General features: G+C 42.8%; 1 protein-coding gene across 5 annotated transcripts in view; it reads left to right on the top strand.

The window, feature by feature from the left end:
• AUTS2 (activator of transcription and developmental regulator AUTS2) overlaps window positions 1–19,833 on the top strand; it is a 757,133-nt gene that overhangs the window by 725,091 nt on the left and 12,209 nt on the right. For 2 of the 5 annotated variants that reach the window (XM_068415808.1, XM_068415812.1), the window contains 8 exons: window positions 4,580–5,057; window positions 6,582–6,835; window positions 7,796–8,037; window positions 8,487–8,531; window positions 12,747–12,842; window positions 14,148–14,219; window positions 15,967–15,996; window positions 17,599–17,670. In XM_068415808.1, coding sequence (XP_068271909.1) covers window positions 4,580–5,057; window positions 6,582–6,835; window positions 7,796–8,037; window positions 8,487–8,531; window positions 12,747–12,842; window positions 14,148–14,219; window positions 15,967–15,996; window positions 17,599–17,670 — 1,289 coding nt within the window. The remainder of the gene's footprint in view (window positions 1–4,579; window positions 5,058–6,581; window positions 6,836–7,795; window positions 8,038–8,486; window positions 8,532–12,746; window positions 12,843–14,147; window positions 14,220–15,966; window positions 15,997–17,598; window positions 17,671–19,833) is intronic. The other 3 variants (XM_068415810.1, XM_068415809.1, XM_068415811.1) reach the window with 3 other exon arrangements.

A 19,833-nucleotide genomic window follows, 5' to 3' on the forward strand; every position in this document is an offset into this window, starting at 1 on the left:
GTCTAAGGAGGTTTAATTCCCCAAGTACCATCAGATCAGGTCAAAGATGCCCAGTTCACATGTCCTTGGCTGCCACTCAGGACCTGGCCAGGTTCATGGTTCCTGAGCTCTCCTCATGAAATGCCCTGTGCTGGCACTTAGCATCTCCTGTGATCTTTGGTGCAATCAAACATGTTGAACCTATCTGCAGACATCACTTGATCAGGCAAAATTAGAGCCAGTTCATTATTGGTGAATCTCTGGGAATTTCAAATTTGGCGAATTTCAACAGGGCCCCTTTGTCAGCAGAAGGATAGTTGGGCTTCATCTTGTGGCTGTGATGTTCTCAACTGACCACCTCTGGCCATCCTCTAGCTCTTTTGGATCACCCAAGTGGTACAAAGGAGCCAGAACACAGAGTCTAGGTCAGATTTTACTGGTTTGCACATTAGGAAGAGAGGCAACGGCCTTTCAGCTGTACACTGCATATAACCTGTGTTCGTTATAAAAATCCGTGTCTTCTAATGGAAGTGTTTGCATGCACTGTGTATTTCTCTGTTAACGATGTGTGTACATATAAGAGATATGGGTATAAATATAAATGCATATGTATTACACATAACATATACAAACACATGGGAGTGCATGTGTATATGTGTATGTTCATAGTCTGTGTATAAAATATAATGTAAACTCACAGCTACAGAGTCTCTCTAGTTCACATGCAGTCATTTGGTTTACTTACAGGTCCTCCCAGTGTGGCCTTGTCTGCTCCTCTGGTGTTACTGAGCCAACCAAGTAATAATCACGCAGACACAGCAAACTGCTGAGTGCACTTGTGTTACTTGGAGGGGACTGAGTCCTGCACCTTGAGAGATCCCCAGATTGTGGGTGTTAAGTCAAAAATAGAGGAATTTGAGATTTAAGTCACATCAAAGGGCAAAGACAGGAAAGGAAGATAATGCATGTGCTGTCTGTGTGGGACAAGCTTAGCCAATGTTTCTCCTCAGTCCTCAGAGAGCATCGAATTATGGCTTTATTCCTTTTTCAATAAAAAGACTGACTGCTGCTGGATGCAATATCAGCCCGGTGGAGAAAGGGAAGAGCCTGTGTCAGCACACGTTACATCACAGTTAGTGCTCCTCTGAATACCGATGCAGTTATTTTACTTTATCCAAAATAGAGTATGGAGACTGCCGTCAAATACAGTTAGCTTGCTTGCTTCTTTAGCTGTTGGATGGAAATGAATCCCTACGGTGTATAATCTCAGAAAGGCGTGTAGTTGAGTTGTCTGTATCATAGTGACGTGAAGGATTTTTTTCCCCATAGTTTTTACACCAAGCTAGTCAGTCAACGTTCAGAAATAATGTCGTGTGCAAAGACATGCTGGTAGGAAAAAGTCATCTTGTGTGTATGACCTTGAGGTACTGTTGATGAAGACTTGGGCCCTCCTTACGAAACATATAATTGGTAGAGTTCATCACTGCTGTGAGATTTCAACTCCCTAAATAGATACTGTGGGATGAAGAATTCGTTCTGATTTATATATCACATTTATCAGCCCTGCGGGGATGCGTGTACCAGGCATGCTGGGGTTAGAGAGACTCCCGGACCTTTGATACTGTTTTGGGGTATAGCGTAGGTGCAGTGGTGTAGGACAGAGAGAGGGAGAAAGTGTGCGCGCGTTCAGTATTTGATGTTTGGAATAACATTATCTTACTAAATAACAGCATCTTTTAAGCTGGGAACTACTAGGAATGGTACTTAAGGGGCTGTGTAATGAAGATGTAAGCAGCAGCAAAAAATACCCGGGAGACACTAGGATCCATTGCCCTTTTCTCCCGGGGAGGAGGAGCAACTGCGTTGAGGAATAAACTCCCCAGCAGAGAGCTGTGCTGAATAAATGTTACACACGAGAGACACTAAAAATATCAAATGAAAAGATTTAATGAATGCACTGAGTGCAAGGTGTTCCCCGCAGATTTGCAAGGATCACCTCTGCAGGATTTTCAGACCACCTACTGTGTATTCATCTTGTAGGGAGTATCTAATGACAAGGCTAAGCCCTCAAAGCCCCAGTTGTTATGCCTTTCTGTCGAAAAACTGAAGTGTCGTAACTCTCACACCTGTAAGGACGAGGAACATAGATCCACCTATTCCTGAACAACTCTTGCTCCTTTCTTTCCTCCTTGGGGACCTGTCATAACACATGTGGTGATCACCTTCTGTCTAACTTCTAATAATGTTTGATCAAACAGGATTGATCCAAAGAATTAATGCAAATGGATTTTCCTTTATTTATAACCTGCAATTTAATTGCAATGAGGTAGACCTTGGGAATACAGCAGAGTAATTATTTTTATTCCTCCGGAGTCCCACTATTGCCCACATAGTCCTCTGATCCAAAGTAGTGGAGGAGCCTCTATGCTTGTTACAGATTGCATACTCCAGAAGTGATTAAAGTACATCCTCATCAAATAAGTCTGTTAATTCCCCCCCCCCCCTTATCTCTGTCTCTCTTTCTTTGTCTCCTTCTCCTCTTTACCTCCCTTTTGCCCCTAAAAGGTTTTTACCTCATCTCCTGTCCACAGACGGTTAAAACAAGCTGAACTCCACTTGACCAGGCTGCTTGCCATTGCGCAGGGCCTGTAAAACACTCAGTAACAGGCGGCCTGGCAGGTTTTGCTGGGATCTCTGCATAAAATGAAGCCCAAGTGATGCTCTGCATTGACACATTTCTGCCAGGCCATCTCTGGCAGCTCCAGCCATGCAGAGCTGGCAAACACTGCTGCACGTGCCCGGGCTGTGAGCGGGCAGGGGACACTCCCCATCCTCTTTGTTTGAACTCCTGTACTTGAGGGTTTGAACAATGTAGCTGTCAACAGTTTTCTCTGAATGTATATTATTTTATTATGAATTTATTCATTTTACCCCTTAAAATTGGCAGAAAAACAAGTAAAGGTTTTATGTCTTAAGATTATTTAGAACCCTGCATACTTTTTTAATTATAAGCTTGTCCCAAGCCCCTTTAAATCTTGTGTGTTTCCCTTATGCTTCGTTTCCATAATTGCCAAAGGTGTCAGTCCAGCTTCTCAGCGCTGCTGTGGGATGCTGCCCTAAACGGTGCTCCTCCTTCCCTCCCCTGCCTTCCCCTGCTGCAGGCTCTGCCTTTACCGGCCTTGGGTCAGCCCCCAGCTTTGTTTGAAGGGGTGCTGTGCATCAAACAGTCATTGGCAGAATTCTGGGGGAGTGATTCAAATGGAAAATTGCTGTAGAGCCTCAGTGAGCAAAACTCCACTGTAGGAAATGTTAAAATTATAATAATATTCATTATTATTAAAGAGCTGGAAAACAAAACCAAGTCATTCCATGGCCAGCCAAACCAAAACAGCCTGGGTTCCCACTAATATGTGTTTTAAGGTTTAGACCTGGTGTAACAAGGCACAGAGCTTACATTGCAGCCGTTCCCTCAGTGGGTCAGTAAGGGAGTGATGACAGGGTAAAAATAATAGCGAATAGTGCTAGACAAGGTCTCTCTTCTCTACCCAGTGGTTTATTTTGAGGAGAGTTATCGGAGAAAGAAGACAAGAAGCAGATGCACGCACTCATATACAGAGCGTGTTGTCCAACTCTAGTGTCTTTAAAGAAAACACATCCAGGATCAGTCACGTTGCCTTCTCGACTTCTTTGGCCATTCTTCTGAAAAGTAACGTCCAAAATTAATGTCACTGAAAGAAAAATCGAGGCAAAAATGTGGTATTTCCCTTAACCTTTTTGTTCTGTTCATTTGGCAGCCCAGGCAATAGAGATGGTCTAGCAAACATATCATAGTAATTAGGGATAAAGGGATGTGCCCAGAAAACAAGCAGTTGTCCAAGCAGAGAACGTGGTGGAGCCTGGCTTCCCGCAGAGCTCTCCCCCTCGCACTGTGGCAACTTGTGCTTGCGTCATTCCTTAGATAATGTCAGTGGGTTTCATGTGATCATTTAGGGACTGATTTTGCTAAATCCGCGTACAGATGATATTACCTACACTCACAAATTTATCAGCACTGTTTTATGGCCCCAAATCTTGGAGTTATGAGATTCTTGTGCTAATCTAATTTTTTCTTAAAAATCGATGAAACGCTAGCATGGTTGGAAGGGAAAGCTGGGAAATGAATTCATAGGAGACAAGACCCAGGAGGCAAGTTTGGAGGACCCGATGTATATTGTGCTGCAGAGACAGAAGGAAGCAAAGCACAACCCCTTCTGGTATTTTCCTGAAGGCAGAGGTGGGGATTTTTGGGGAGGTCTGACTCAAGATTTTTAGAGCACTCGAACCACTGCGCTCAGCTCAATTTACGTGTACTTGCTGTTTCATACGTTAATGAAGACAACCAGAAACTTTCTCCTTCTGATCAAATAGGAGAAGAAGTATTAGGAGAAGGACTTGACGGCTAGGGATGCTGCTGGAAATGACTTTGGATTGGATTTGGTTTCACGTTGGCACAGTCCTTGATGAAAACAAAATGTAACTGCCTGGAGTGCTGCTCTGGCACAGCAGTTAGGTTGGTTTTGCTGCACACTAAACTGTTTTATCTCTTTCTTTGTTGTTGCAGATAAGGAGTTAGGAGTCAGTACGCTAGCTGACAATGACGACCCTGGTGCTAGGGGCCCAGCTGTCCCGAAAATATCAGGATTAGAAAGGAGCCAAGAGAAGAGCCAGGACAGCAGTAAAGACCCAATCCTTGAGCCTGTGGTGCCTAAAGACCCTTGTCCTCAGGTGACACAGCCTTTGGCCCAGCCTCAGTTGGAGCCGCAGCCCGAGGCGCCCTGCCCCAGCCCCGCGCTCGCCCCGCGGCCGGAGGCTCCTGCCCAGCCGCCCCTGCCGCAAGTCGCCCCGCTGCCACCGGCCCCCGAAGAAGCCGCCCGCCCACCCGCGCCACAGCCGCCCATCCAACACCCGCCCCGGCCACAGTCGCCGGTGCAGCCGGCCCATCCGAGCCTCCCTCCGGTGCAGCCCCATCCCGCCTCTCAGAGCCTCTCGCAGCCACTCTCTGCCTATAACAGCAGCAGTTTAAGCCTCAACAGCTTAAGGTAGGCGAACAGAAACGCGTGCGCGCTGACGCCCCTTGTCTTTGCAAACCTGCTGCCGGGTGGTGATGCTTTATGGTGCCTGGAGGAAGTGGAGATGAATTAGCTAAAGCAGAGAAATAACAGCACGTCCCATCCCGTCCCTGGGAAATAAAGGGGACTGTATGCGTTTAACCTTAATTCCTTCCCTGAAATGAGCCAGGAGCTAGTGTTCCATAAATGCTTAGGGGTTTTTTTCAAGTGGTTTTTGGTGGAGATTTTATGCAGTATAGACCAGGGGAAGAAAATCCCGCTGCTTGCAGGTTGGGCTGCTCTCTGAAGGCGAACTTCTATTACTCTCCCATGCTTGTAAACACCTTCTGCTTTCTCCAGCTACTGACATGCCCTGGAGCAAGAAGGTGTGTTACAGCTGTGTTGGCCCTGTTGACAGCCCAGCACAAACGGTCTTGCACCAATGACTTCAAAGCTTAATTTTTTCCTGCACTGCTGACACCATGCAGTCTTCAGTGTTTTTCTCTCACCTGGCCACAGGGAGATAAACCTCACCTTTTATAGGGGATAACAAAGGTGAACAGAGAGATGAAACAACATGTTCACAGGAACCCATGATGTCTCTGTGAGTCAGGGACCTCAGGTTTCCCCTAGTGTAAGCTAATGCTCTCAGCACTGGGTCATCTTTCCCCAACTCTGAGCTTCCAGCAGGCAGACGGTGTCCTTCGAGACCTGGTGAACCAGCATTGTGGTTGCTTCGTGTTGTGACTAAAGACTGGGAGGTGTTGAAGTCTGATTTATTTTTAACCAAAGTGGTATTGCTTGTCTTTAAAAGTCACTGCAATAGAAGCATGTCACTACTTGAAATACTGTAGAATTAAGCACTATGTGAATATATTTTAGATGCTCATTAGGAGGAAATGAAACCTGAAAAATTGCAACCAGTGTAGTCACAGATATTCATTTTGCTGGCTCATCTCATCTCTTTATGTCATGGGGGTAGAGATAGGCATTAACTGTGCAATAAGCATATATCCGTTGTTGCCTTCTCTACTTCATGTCACATTTTCTGCAGTCTTTCATCTTACTAAGTCATAGCAAAAAAATTTTAACTTTTATTAATGCAGTGATCGCTGATTTTGAGCTTCATTTGCCTGAAAACATGAATCAGAAGCAGTCATGTAGAAAGGACCTGGTAATTAAGTAATGAATGCACAGGGCTGATTGCTCCTTTGTGTGTCATTCCTGTGTGGTGGAGGACAGAATATCACCCTCTTACAGAGAGGGAGAATATGCCTCGGGTTTTGGTGTGGAGAGACCACAGGAAGTAGAAGATACTAGAAAAGGTACAGCAGGTGGCTGGAGAAAGGGGTATCACAGTGGTATTGCTAGAATAGTAGCTTGCATTTGTAATACATAACTGACAGTAATGTGTTTAATGTGAGCTGTGCATAGCTGGGTGGGGTTGTGTACGTGTATGTTTGGAGCTTTTCTCTCTTCCATGCAACGCTTAATTGCTTTTCTTTTCATTAACAGCAGCAGCAGAAGCAGCACTCCTGCCAAGACTCAGGCGCCTCCTCCACACATCTCTCACCATCCCTCGGCCTCACCGTTCCCCCTCTCCTTACCCAGCCACAGCCCGCTGCACACCTTCACGCCCACCCTCCAGCCCCCCGCACACCCACATCACCCCAATATGTTTGCCCCTCCTACGGCTTTGCCTCCTCCACCACCATTGACGTCAGGGACCCTGCAGGTTCCTGGACACCCAGCTGGTAGTACTTACTCAGGTAAGAGACAGACGGATCATGGCCCGAGCGTGTCTAGTGCAGCGTAGGCAGCCAGTTCTCTGGTTGGAGTCAGAGTCGTTCTTTTTGGTCCATTTGATGATGGCTGTTCATTGGGTAGAGGCTGTACTCATTGCTGAATGATCTGGAGTGATATCAAAGCCAAAAAACACCTAGACATACCCAACAGCTTTGCATCTGCCCTGGGAATGAATATTTCTGGAAGGCTGTGCTTTTTCCACATCTGTTTTTTTTTTTTCTACCCGTGATAAAAAAAAACAGACTAGAGTTTATAATGTGCCCACACAGAATCTGTGACCCCCTTAGCGAATGTCTTTGCCGCAGTTGTGGTCTGTGCTCAGCGTTGCGTCCCTGGCTAGAGGGAGGGTCTCCAGTGGCTGTGCATACAGCGGTTCTGAGCTCGTGTACATGCAAGATTGGGTGGGGGGAGACGTAGAGATTTTTATCAGTGGAGAAAATTGCGCTCTTTTTTACTTTGACTGTGGGGAGACGTAACGTGTCTGTTCTTCCCAGGTCACTGAGAGGGAACTGGGGGAAGAGACTGGAGGATTATCAGTGGTTGAGTAACATCGTTTTGTGTCCATGCAGCAGGGTACTCATATTAGCAGCAGCCACTTGATGTTTACTCACTCCAGGTTACCCATACCTCCTCACATGTTCGGGACTATTTCCATACAAATTTAGGGAGAACCCTCAGGTTAATGCTCAGGGCAATGCTGTAGTGAAGACGGGCTTGGTGAGAAAGGGGAAATGGAGACTTTCTTCTGTCTCTCAGACCTTTGGGGAAGATCTGAGGGAGCTTCTTACCCTGTACAGTGTCGTGGTTTACCACCAGGAAGTTTTAAATACAGTGTTGCTACCACAGCCAGCAAAACGTAAGTGGCACAAGGTCTGGAAAAGTCCCTGAGCTCACAGAGGGTTGTTTTGCTCTTTGTATTTCAGAACAAGATCTTCTCCGTCAGGAACTAAACACACGATTTTTGGCCTCGCAGAGCGCAGATCGTGGGGCCTCCCTGGGCCCGCCGCCGTACCTGAGGACCGAGTTCCACCAACACCAGCACCAGCACCAGCACACACACCAACACACCCACCAGCACACCTTCACGCCTTTCCCTCACGCCATCCCACCCACTGCCATCATGCCAACGCCAGCACCGCCCATGGTGCGTACCCCAGGCAGAAATGTGAGGATAAGTAGAGCACAACTCTATTCTTTATTACAAAAATATAAGACTTTGCCAGGTTGCAGGGACAGAGTACTCTGCTGCCCAGCTGTGGTTGGGTAGGAGAGGAAGGACTGTCCCTTCCTCACCATTGTCACGTGTGCAATAGGTCCAGGTGGCAGCGCAGGGGCTGAGGGACGAGGCTGTGGGCTGAAGGAGCCCTCGTGCTTGGGACTTCCAAGTGCTTGGAGTGGGGCACTCTGGTGCCTTCTCCTTTTTCCTGTCTGATAAAGACCTTCTTTGACTTTGAAGAAAGAAAAATCCCAAACAGTTTAATTGGAAACTAATTTTCTGCATATTTTTTCTTCTCTGTTGGTTGCCGAATAATAGAGAAGTAGTATTCTATTTTACCAACAGAAGTAAAGCAAGGAAATATAAAGTAACTAGTTTGTGCTTTGATCCCTTTGCAGTTTGACAAATACCCTACAAAAGTTGACCCCTTCTACCGTCACAGTGTGAGTTTCATTACTCTGTTTAAAACTGACTTAACTGCTTTTCTGTGGTGGGTTGGGATCACCACTCAATCGATGGCCCAGTGTCAAATCTCTCCCTAATCATCACTCCAGGATTTACCATTATCGTTCTTGGTTGCTTTGGCTTTTGAAGGCTTGCATTCATGGTGCTTGTTTCTGATAAAGATGCAGTATCAGCTTTTCCAATCAAAAGATCTCTCGCTCATACACCATTTGGAGACAGGTTTGATGTGAAAAAGATGAGACAGAAGAGCTGACTGTTCCGTGAAGCAGGAGAGAGCAGTAATTTCATCACTGTGTTTCAGTTGTGCCACAAACCCTTAGACTGATATTTTTCCTAAGAAACTTGAAATGACAAACTATCCTACAAATCCTTCAGGGATAGGTAATCTAATAGTTTTCCTAATATATCGTATTTGGTTTTATAAAATCTGAAAACTTGCCTTATTCTTCAGATTTCAAAGGCACATCTGATCGACTGGGCTTGTTATGTTTTGAAAGCTCTGTTTGATGACAGCAACACGAATCCAGCTACACACTAGATGTGTTTATCTAAGAGCTACCAAAAAATGTTATTTACTGAGATGAACTGATTTTTAATATTCCAGTTAATTGTAAAGCTTCTGCTCTTAAGGGTTTGAATCTACCGATTCATTTGCTGCTGAAATACGGGTTGCATTTCCTTCATCATATTGGCAGAGGCAGGTATCTGGTTGAATATGGCAAGAATTTCTAAATGCAATAGTGATATTTTGATGAGAGAAGGAGTACTGCATCAGCACTCAGAAATCTGCAAAGCACTTGGCTTTATGTGTTGGTTTTGCTTAGAAGTGGAACTGGGCAAAAAAAACTGGTTAAGATGATAGTGTGATGCTTTCTGCTGTACTGATTAAAACACAGTTCCTGCTAACAGCTCACGCCTGTAGTACATGTGAGTAGTCCTGTTAATTTCTGACACCTCCTTTGAGTAACTTCAGCTGTATGAGTGTGTTTGCAGGATCAGAGCTCTAGGAGTATTAGGCAAACATTTAAGCCTACGATAATCACTTACTCAAAAGGGTAACGCTGCTGATTTGCATCATTGTTTGCAAAATTGCACTCTTATTTACTGAGCTTTGCATGGATTCAAAAGATATATTATCAATGTGGCATGTTGATTCAGGCAAGAACACGGAACTGGGAAATAGGTAAATGAATTTTAGACAAATAAAGCACGGCAGTCGACAGGTAGTATAGGAAACATTGCAAAAGTCTCCAACTATATATGCTTTTCAAATTCAGTGACATAATGTCTTATAAACCTGGCAGCTACCTGAGTTGTAAAGGTCAAGGTGTTACCCCCTTTAAAGTTAGGAAGGGCTTTGTGTCGCTCTCTGTTAGCCAGCGAGCCATGCTGTTGAACTTGGCAGAGCTCCGCCAGCAGAGGCCTGGTCCATGATGCCTCCCCTGCCTTTCCTTCAGGAAAGGTTTGTCCTTGTGCAGTGGTTGCAAAATAATGGCTCTTGCGTCTGTTGGGTATTTAGCAAGCTAATACCAGAAGATCAACATGTTGGCTACACTGGATTAACAGTCTTAAACTACAGCAAGGCCATGCTAGCCAGGGTATTTCAGTAGTATTTTCTACTATGACTGTAGATTATCTAGGTAACAGAGGAACTGCTCGCATCAGTTCCCTGAGCAGTGGCGGTATCAAAAAGCACACTTTTGCTGGCATAAGCACGTACCTGATGTGGCTTCTCCTGTTGTAGAAATATTGTGAAACTGTGGCACTTCCATAGACCCTTCCTAGTGACAAGAGTTTCCACTATAGATGCACGCCAAAAACCAGAAATCTTAAAAAAAACTGGCAATGTTTTTAAGGCTTGTAAGTGAACTTTGCAGGAGAACAAGGTCTGTTTGAGAGTTAAAATCAGTCTACTTTAGCACAGGGAACACAGCTCATGTAGAAGCTCATGTAGAGATTTAAAACAGGAACAGGTTGCCCAGAGAAGCTGTGGCTGCCCCCTCCCTGGCAGTGTTCAAGGCCAGGTTGGATGGGGCTTGGAGCAGCCTGGTCTGGTGGAAGGTGTCCCTGCCCATGGCAGGGGGGTTGGAACTGGATGAGCTTTAAGGTCCCTTCCAACCCAAACCAGTCTGTGATTCCGTGATCTTTGATTTTACAATCATTTCTTTTTTGGAAGGGCCTTCCCGCAGAACAGTGAGGCATTACTTTTACCTACAGTTAATGCTGGGTCCTGTTCAGTGTTACATTGCGCCTGGCCCCAGGAAGGCTGTGGGTACTACATTGTTCCCTGAAGAAAGCTAGAAGGGGAAAATGTTGCTCAAAAGAGAGGGAGAAAAAGGAAACACTGACTATGAAAGATGTATTTTGAAAGCTGGAGGAATTTAACTGATACAAAGAGATCCTGAAGATAGAATATGTACATTTTATTAATAATTCTGACCTTGAGGAAAGGTCACATTTAATTAACTTACCAGTTGTTACAGAACTCTTAAGGAAAGCATTCCTTATTTTTAGTCATAGCCAATAGAATATTAAGTATTACGTCTCTTTCCATCGTTTGGAATTAGTCCATTACACACACAGAATTAAATGCAGAACACACTGGAGGATTTAAAACACATTTTACTCATTAAAAGTTACTGTAAATGAGGACGTGTCTCTTAATGATTTCTCAAATGCCTACAGTTCAGTATCAACTAATCTAAAAATGCTTTCAGCATCACTGAATGGAGCAGGTCCAAATTAAACAGAATTAAAAACAATTATAGAAACGTTTTATGAAAGGAGACTTGATACCGTGCTTTTAAACTGAGAAAATCTTTTGATACCGCTAAAATACTGAGATATTTTCTCAGCTTTCAGTAAATATAATATGAATAAATGACCTCGCAAGGTACACTAGTGGAACGAAAAACAGTTAAGAAAAGCACATACATATGCCTGGCATAAACAAATCCATCAAAACTTTGCGATACCGATTTACTCTGGGATGTGATTTTCTCACTGTTTGCTCACTCCACATGTCCAGTCTTTTACTTTGCCCAGTCCTGCTTCTGTTCGATTGGCCATTAACTCATTTATTTTGATCTTAAAAGTAGCATACAGTAGATTGATCTTTGATGAGCCGTGTTCAGAGGTGAATATTTATCAGCCAGATAACCCCTTTAGGGTTTCAGATGGCAATACCAGTGGAGTTAGCAGCCATTCCCTGTTAGATCCTGAGGTTTCACAGTGAGAACGTGTTTGGAGGGTGATGCTTGGAACCCCCGACTCCTACCAGAAAGCAATTTTGTGTGTAATCTCAGCATTTGCCATGGAATCGGACGAGTTAACTGTGTTACAGCATGAGTAAAAGATTCACAGCCGGACCACAGAGACGAGATGCGATTGGGATGTTGCGGTTTACTTGCTTGTTTCCCTTGTGTTGTCTGCATTAGTACAGAACAACCCTTTTTTTTTTCTTTTTTCTAAATTCTCTTAGAACAAATACATTGGGATCAGTGAGGTCAGTGGAGGTGTGCACTTTTTTATGCTTAGTAGTCTGTCTTTATAAAAAGGTACCTTAAATTTTGGGTGGGGGGGTTCTGCCTTAACGTTTTGTTTAAATAATAACTTTAACAAATCAGATTGTCTCTCTGCTAATAGCAGATGTGGCAGGATATCCTCTCAGACAGGCTAATGAAGTAAGAATTGTGCATATTTTCTTTATTTCCTACAGATACTATTAAAATCCTAACGTACTAATGGAGTTTTAATGATACAATATCCTAGAACTCATAAGGGTTTTTTCCCACTTAAACAGTAGATTTCTGAGCCTTACGTGGCTCAGTATTCTGCCTTTTCTTTTGAAATGGCTTACAAACGGAAACCATTTTAAACCTCTATCCAATTTAAAAATTAAGAATTGAAAGAAAAAATGTCTCTCTTACACTATGATGGCCTAATCCAGGGGACAGGTTGCTGGCTGTATGATTTTGGAACTGCTTTTAAGCTCTAAACATCATGACATTTGTGAACATTTCATTGACTGCTTTAACTAACATTGTTGCAACGAGATCACTTCTTCAATGCCTCTCTGTTTTTTCCATGTACCATTTTCCTAATACGCAGGAATGCTTTCTCTGTCTTGTTCAACTCCCTGTCTTCGTTCTGACCTGCACTTGTATTTACGTTCTTCTCTCTTCTTGTTACAGCTGTTTCACTCCTATCCTCCTGCTGTATCAGGTATTCCTCCCATGATTCCTCCAACAGGCCCCTTTGGCTCGCTGCAAGGAGCTTTTCAACCCAAGGTAAGAAAGGAATTATTTGTACGTCTGGTACTACTCAAACACACTGGTGGTGTGAGCCAGGTCAGGTTTAGGTTTAGGTTTAGAACGTGGTTCAGATCCTGGAGCAACTGAAATCTGAGTTACAGCCTAATTTCATGGAGGACAATTGCCTTTTTCCAGTTTACTACAAAGAAAACTTATTTCTCATTAGGTTCAGATACATCTACATACATTAAAAAAAAATTATATATAATGGCATAATTAACTTTAGAAGCAATATAATTAGTTCTCAGATAGTGTGCATTAATGTAAGGTCATGTAATAATCAAGATTTTAAGAAATCCTGCTTGTTAGTGTTTACTTATTTCCATAATTATCTCACACCTCCACCACAATGCATTACACTGATGTAGTTCTCCTCTCATTTGTGATATCTGGGATAGATAAATGTGGTGAATTTGAGGGGTTTTCCCTCTGTTTTCATGAAGTTGCTCTTGATTTATAAGTAGGAGGAAATCATATTCTTTAGTCTTTGCAACTAAAGGCTGAAATCAGGACGGAAATTTCTGCAGAGAAGACGCCTTCTTTCTTAAATTGACCCATCCACTGTAATGACTGAATATGTAAATTGCAGTTCATTAGTGGAATTCTTCGTATATATGGTAATCAGACTGTTAACAACTGTGTTACTTAATTGTTAGTTATATTGTGGCTGATTTGTATTTTTCTTCATTTTAACGTAGGAAGATGCTCTGTCTAAATGTAGGTTTGTTTTTTTTTTTCCCCTGAAGATACATTTTGTTATATTAGCTGAATATTTACATTCAAATCATGGGAAAAGCTTTCATTTTTTTTCAGCTGGATGTTGCCTTTTCCAGATACCCATATGGTAACAGTTCATGGTGGGTGGAGTTCAGACCCCTGTACAGTGACTAAAGAGATTACTGATGCTTTGTGGGCTGACAGTCAGGTTAGCAGTTTTAGCCAGTTCCAGTGTGTTGTTGATAAGCAGCAGAGCACAAGGTTTAGAGGCCGTATCATAAGTATTTTGCTTATCAGGTTTTCAATAGTGGAAAGATTTTTCCATTGTAACAGTCACTGTTCCCTCACATGTTTTGGATTACTTTAAGTAATGGGAAGTTGGTGGACAATGGAAGTTGGAAAATTGAGATAATAATACATATATCAATAAGTGGTTACCCTTTCCTCTGTAAAAAGTTTATCTTCATCGCTTAGGCAATGTTAATGATAAAGAAGTATTATTTGTCTCTTTCTTTTATGTATTGTTTTACTCATTAATGCTGTCTTCCCTTGTGATATTTCTAGACTTCCAATCCTATTGATGTTGCAGCCAGACCTGGAACTGTCCCACATACCCTTCTACAGAAAGATCCACGGGTCTGTAGAAAATGTTATATTGTTCTTAAGTAAAGCTATTCCTCCTTAAAACGTTGCATGCTAGAGTTACCATCTTCAATATGTCCAAATTGATATCCTAAAACTAAAGCTTAGTCTGAACTGTTTAAGTCAATGAGAGCTAGAGAAATTGTATGAGAACAATTTAAATCCTGATCCATACTTCTGTTCATCATTAGCAAAAGCAAATAGATACTGTGCAACGGAAGAGCTCTTCCCTTGCTGTCAGCAGGCGTCCCCACAAGCCCAGGGGTAAAGGCGTAAAAGTCCAATTCAACGTAGAAATGTACAAACCTCTTCAAGATTTATGTTTATACTCTGTAATTGTTTTTAATGTGGGTAATGGCAGTTATTCCCTTGGTTACTGTATCATTGATTGCACCAGTGAAATACGGATGCACTTTATTGATCACTTGGCGCCTCTGGATTTTTGAGTTCTGGCATATGTGAACAACATTTATTGTCTCAGCACTTTGTCTTGTAGCCTTCTTATGTTCTTTCTGAACGGCCATGGGTTGTTCACGTGTTTGAATTGATACACGCTGTTTGCAATGAGGAACACCACGCAGTCATATTTTAGCAGAACTCTCTGACAAAAGCAGTGGGGAGCTCTCCTTAAAATCCATGTTGTGGTATGGCTAAACTTTTAAGTACAGCGGAGCTTTTTTGCGGGGGTGTTATGCCAAATGCCAGTAGTTTGGTTTGCTCTGAATTGGTGCTGTGGTTGAGCTTTATACCAAAAGGAACCACGTTTTTTCTTTTCTGTGTATTCCATCTAATTGAAAAGATAACTAGCGCCTCCCATCATTAAGTCATTTAGCTTTATGCTCCCTTTCAACTTGTAGTGGAGTTTCGATTCTTTCAGGATGATGTATTGTGCCATGACTGAGTCTGCAAAGTACCTCTTTCACCTATAAATCTCCCTAGTATTGCATTTCAAAACAGAAAATCCACAACAAATGAGAAATACCCAATAAATTGAATTTATTTTCCAGCATTAATTGATGAAATGTGAGAAAAAAAGGAGAATAAGAGAATAATATACAAAAAAAATAACAGGCCCCACAAAAAAATAATAATGAGAAAATTCTTTTTTTATACAGCTGCTGTTTACCAACATCTGTTGCAATGTGAAAAACGTTTAAGGCAAAGCCCATTTGTGACAGAGAACACATCAGGCAAGCAGGCAGTCAGTAAGGGCTCTTTGACTGTACAAGTCAAGGACTTCATGCCATAGCTGTTGAACAGAAACAGTCACTGGTTTGCAGGGGCACGTCTGAAACACCTTTCCAGTCCGTTCCAACCCAATTTGTGGGCTCAAGCCTGTGAAAAAGTGGCCCCGTCCACTAACCAGTCTTGTCGCAAGCCAAGCAGCTTTGAAAGATGAGAACAGAAGTTTGCCCAAAGGGTAGATCTGTTTTTCTTCAGAGTAGTTAACCAGCTATTTTTGTAGCATTAAATCAACAAATTAATGCTGATGCCAGAGGACAGAGCGCTCTGTGTGAGGCTTGTTTAGTTGCTTGTCAACACTTAGGTACAACAGCCATGGGGGGAGGGAGACCGGCTGGAATACGGAGGCTAAGGACTAATTATTATCTGAAAGGGCTTCATTTGAAAGTAAAATTATAACATTTTAATTTCATCTCTTAATGAAGCAATACAAATTTGTTAATTAGAGCAATTGTTTGAGTGACAGGCATGTAACCAAGCTGTCATTTCTTCTTCACAGTTGACAGATCCGTTCAGGCCCATGTTGAGGGTAAGAAATCTTCTTGTGATACAGTTTGTCAAGCTCGTCTCAGTCCCCACCGGGTTAAAGCAGCAGGCTAATTGTAAAGCAATGCCATGTTTCATCCTGGGTATTATACACCGTGTTTGCTGAGCAGCATGGTCAGTCCTTCCCTGCATGCATCTTGTGGTCACTCGAGGAAAATACACAAAGTTGGAAGCTTTCTGTTCTTCTCCTGCAGCCCCCTAGCATGAATAGTAGAGGTTAAATATTGATCATCCTTCTGTCGTGCTGGCTTACAAGGTTTCCTGAACCAAATCCTGCAGACCTACCCTGGCAGTGATCCCTTGTCATTTCACTGCAGACTGAAGGATTTTGCTTTTTACTATTTACTGTGTGTTTTCAGTGTTATTCAGTATGGTGCTTCCTACCCAAGTATCTTACTGTCAAGACAGACGATCTACTTCAAACACAAAATATTTTAGAAAGAAGGATCAAAAGATCCAGTCTCTCAGTGATTCAAAAGGGTTTTTTTTTTAATTTTTCAGCGTGTTCAAGAAGGCGTTGATTTTGATTGAACCAACCAAGTGCACTTGTTAAATCACGAGCACAGCCAGTTGCTGTGAATAAGCAAAAGGCTTGAGTTTAGGGGGAGTACGTGTGTGAGATGGGTTTTACTTTTTGTTGTTTTAATGGTTGGTTGATATACACCTAGAAATAGAAGGCAAACCGTATGCCATATTTTGTGAAACGTTTAAGTTACTGGTAGCTTGAGGAGCTTCTGGAATTCCTGTGGTTATTTTTAAACATGCAGGAATCATTAGTTGTGTGGTTAACTACAGACCCCTAAAGAACACAACTGGAGAAAGTATATCCTGAATGAGTCTTTTTCAGACAAGATTTTCAGACGTCCTGGAAATGAGTATAGAATCAACAAGAAAACCCAAATAGCAGTGTGGTTCTTTCCTTCCTCTCTCCTCGCCATGACTCAAAAGCATGGTGACAGGAAGGATGCAAAGAGCCTTCCCAAACAGAGTGAATTGAGTGACCTCCAATTGTTTCAGTGTATTTATGAGCCAAAGTTTTGGAGGTACAGACAAGCAATTATATGAGGGAGTCAGATTCATTTTGAAAACCAGAGTGATCTTCTAAAGTGCTTTCATTTTCATCTTTTGATGGAAAGGCTAGTCTTAGAATAGCTGCACTTCTGGAAAGGAGTTCAATGCACAGTTGTGAAGCAGTACAGCTACGCAGACCAGCTGCTACCTGGGAGACAGTTTCATTGATTTCAGCAACACAAGCTGCATTCTCACCCAGTGGCATCAGAAGATTGCAAGAGTGCGTATAACACGAGCATGAGTTTGTTTGGACAGGGGAGTGACCAGGAGCATTCCTGATTATCCAGATAAACTTCTTAGCAAGGGCCAAATTCTTCGCATTTCTGTTTTCCCAAGAGGACGGAGGGTGAAGACATTGAAGGGAGACCCTTTGCTTTCAGTTGTCTTGGCGTGGGCAATCCCCTAGACCAAAAGAGACTGGGCTAAGAGTTGGCAAGGGTTGCTATAGCTAGAATAAAGCATCACAGGGTTTTGAAAGTTACTGATTTATGTTGTATCCCTTTGTTTTTTCCAGAAACCTGGAAAGTGGTGCGCTATGCATGTTCACATCGCCTGGCAGATATACCATCACCAACAGAAAGTCAAGGTCAGTCTTTTGGGCATGCCTGCATTTCAGATGAATTGCACAGTGCAAACCTGTGAGAGGAAGAGTTTGCCTCTCGCTGTTAGTAGTTCTATGCCATGGCTAATGCCTTGTTAAAGTAACAATGTTATAGCATAACCTTCCGTTTCAGAGTGATGGTGTATCGGAATTAAAAACCCAAAGGTAGAGTCTCAAAGGAGGGTCTGTGATGCCATGGAGCAAGGACAGCAGATCTTAGGCGATAACAATGAGTTTGTAGCTAGGAAGAACTAAATGGGTGTGCCTGTGAGCTACAACATTGCTTTTATTTATGGCTGAGGACACAAACATATCAAGATTAAATTGTTTTAAGTCTGGAGAAGCTAGGCACCTATATCGCATTCCTCTTATTGATGTTCATGGACAGAAGAGGGCACAGGAAGATTTCTTCTGTCCCTATGATGCTTCATCCAGTGTGGCTGCACAGGCTCCTGTCGGTCTTTTTTCACAACCCATCTCATAGCTGGAGGTTGGCACCTGTTCGTGTCGGGGCTGGTCGGGCAGACACAGCCTCTCAGGTGAAGTGATGTTATCCAGACACTGTCTCGTTGCACCAAAGGTAAAGGGGTGGAAATCTTTTTATTTGTTATACATGCTTTGAGACGTCAAGGGTCAGGGCCACGGCCAGTTTAGGCTCTCGTGAAACAGATGTCAGAGAAAAACAAATAATTTATTCATTTAATAGCGTATTTCTGTTCTTACTTGAACTGTATTTTGATTGCACATGGACTTTGTGAAGGTTTCTTTGCCTTTATAATATTTTCACTGTACTTATCACTGAAAAATTCCGTGTTCTCCTGAAGTTTTTTCAGTAAGTCAAGAAAGGCTGGTGTTCTTTACTGTTCATACTTGTACTGCAGGAGTCAATGCTTGTGTTAGAAAGTAAAATGAACAAGAAGTCCATAGCACTTTGCAGTCTGTGTATGCAATTGGATTGTACAAGGTAGTGCTATAAGAATATGAAGATGTTGAACAGCTACTAAAACCTGCAGCTAATAGAGTTTAAAAATAACCCTTTTAAACAAGGTTGACAGGTTAATTTGCTGCAGTAGACATATCTCTCTTCTCTGCTTCCTTATGTTTCCCCTGCTAGTGATCTTCATTCATCTTCCCATTATCAAAAAAGACAAGATTAGAGACCTAGAGAGTTATATGTCTTTTTTTTTTATTTTATTGAAAAGGTATTTTCTTGAAATGAAGTTATTGTTCCCATGCTATCTTTGTCCTTTGAATCTTCCTTGATTTGATATTCAGAGAGAGGTCATACTGGTGTATTTGTAACTCATATTAAATGCCGTTTTCATGCAGCCATTTCTTTTACCTAATACTTTTCCATCTTGTGTGTTAAAAAACAGGAATAAAGCCCAGAAGTACAGGAAAGGATGTTACTTGACTTTTTGAGGCTGTGCATGGTGATAATTGCAAGGATAACTGGGAAATGTATTTCACTATCTCAGTTCAGTCAAAAAATTAAGTATGGTCTACAGTCAACAAGGCGAGTTGGTTTACATCCCCATGGGCTGTCAGACTCCTGCATGGGAATGAAGTCCTCCCCTCTGCCCATGGCCACAAAGTGGGAAATCTCAGGCTGAAGGCTCATACAGAACAGTTTCTCCTTCTAGCCCAAGGGTGTGAAGGTGCCTTTTCTTCTGCACAGGCTGAAGACTCTACCTGACCATAGAGCAGGGAATAAAATAGATTTACTGGGAGATTTCAAGTTTGCATGCAGTGCCACCGGTCTGCTTGCAAAGTATGGAAGAATTGGTAACTATCTGGCCCGCTAGTAATTGCTTGCAGAGGGCAACAGCAGACACTGAAGAAGCAGGCAAGATAGGAAACTTTCAAACACAACCTTCCTGACCCCAGGAAAAATTACATGCAGCGGTGGATGCTGTTTGCCTGCCTATACCTCTGCACCAAGACACAGTTCAGACCTGTGTAACCTGTCTGCATGCCCAGGAGATTCCTCAGACAAAGCCAGGGTTGCATACCAGCTCTGGCACAAAGCAATTTTACACTCCTCCTTAGGCTGACCAGTGCATTACTGGCCAGGATTCAAGAGAGAATTTATGCTCCGTAATTGGCCCTCTCTCTTTTAGGAAAGGCCTTATGGCCCGATCTAACATG

The sequence above is a fragment of the Nyctibius grandis genome, chromosome 18, assembly GCF_013368605.1.
Source record: "Nyctibius grandis isolate bNycGra1 chromosome 18, bNycGra1.pri, whole genome shotgun sequence".
NCBI classification, from domain to species: domain Eukaryota; kingdom Metazoa; phylum Chordata; class Aves; order Nyctibiiformes; family Nyctibiidae; genus Nyctibius; species Nyctibius grandis.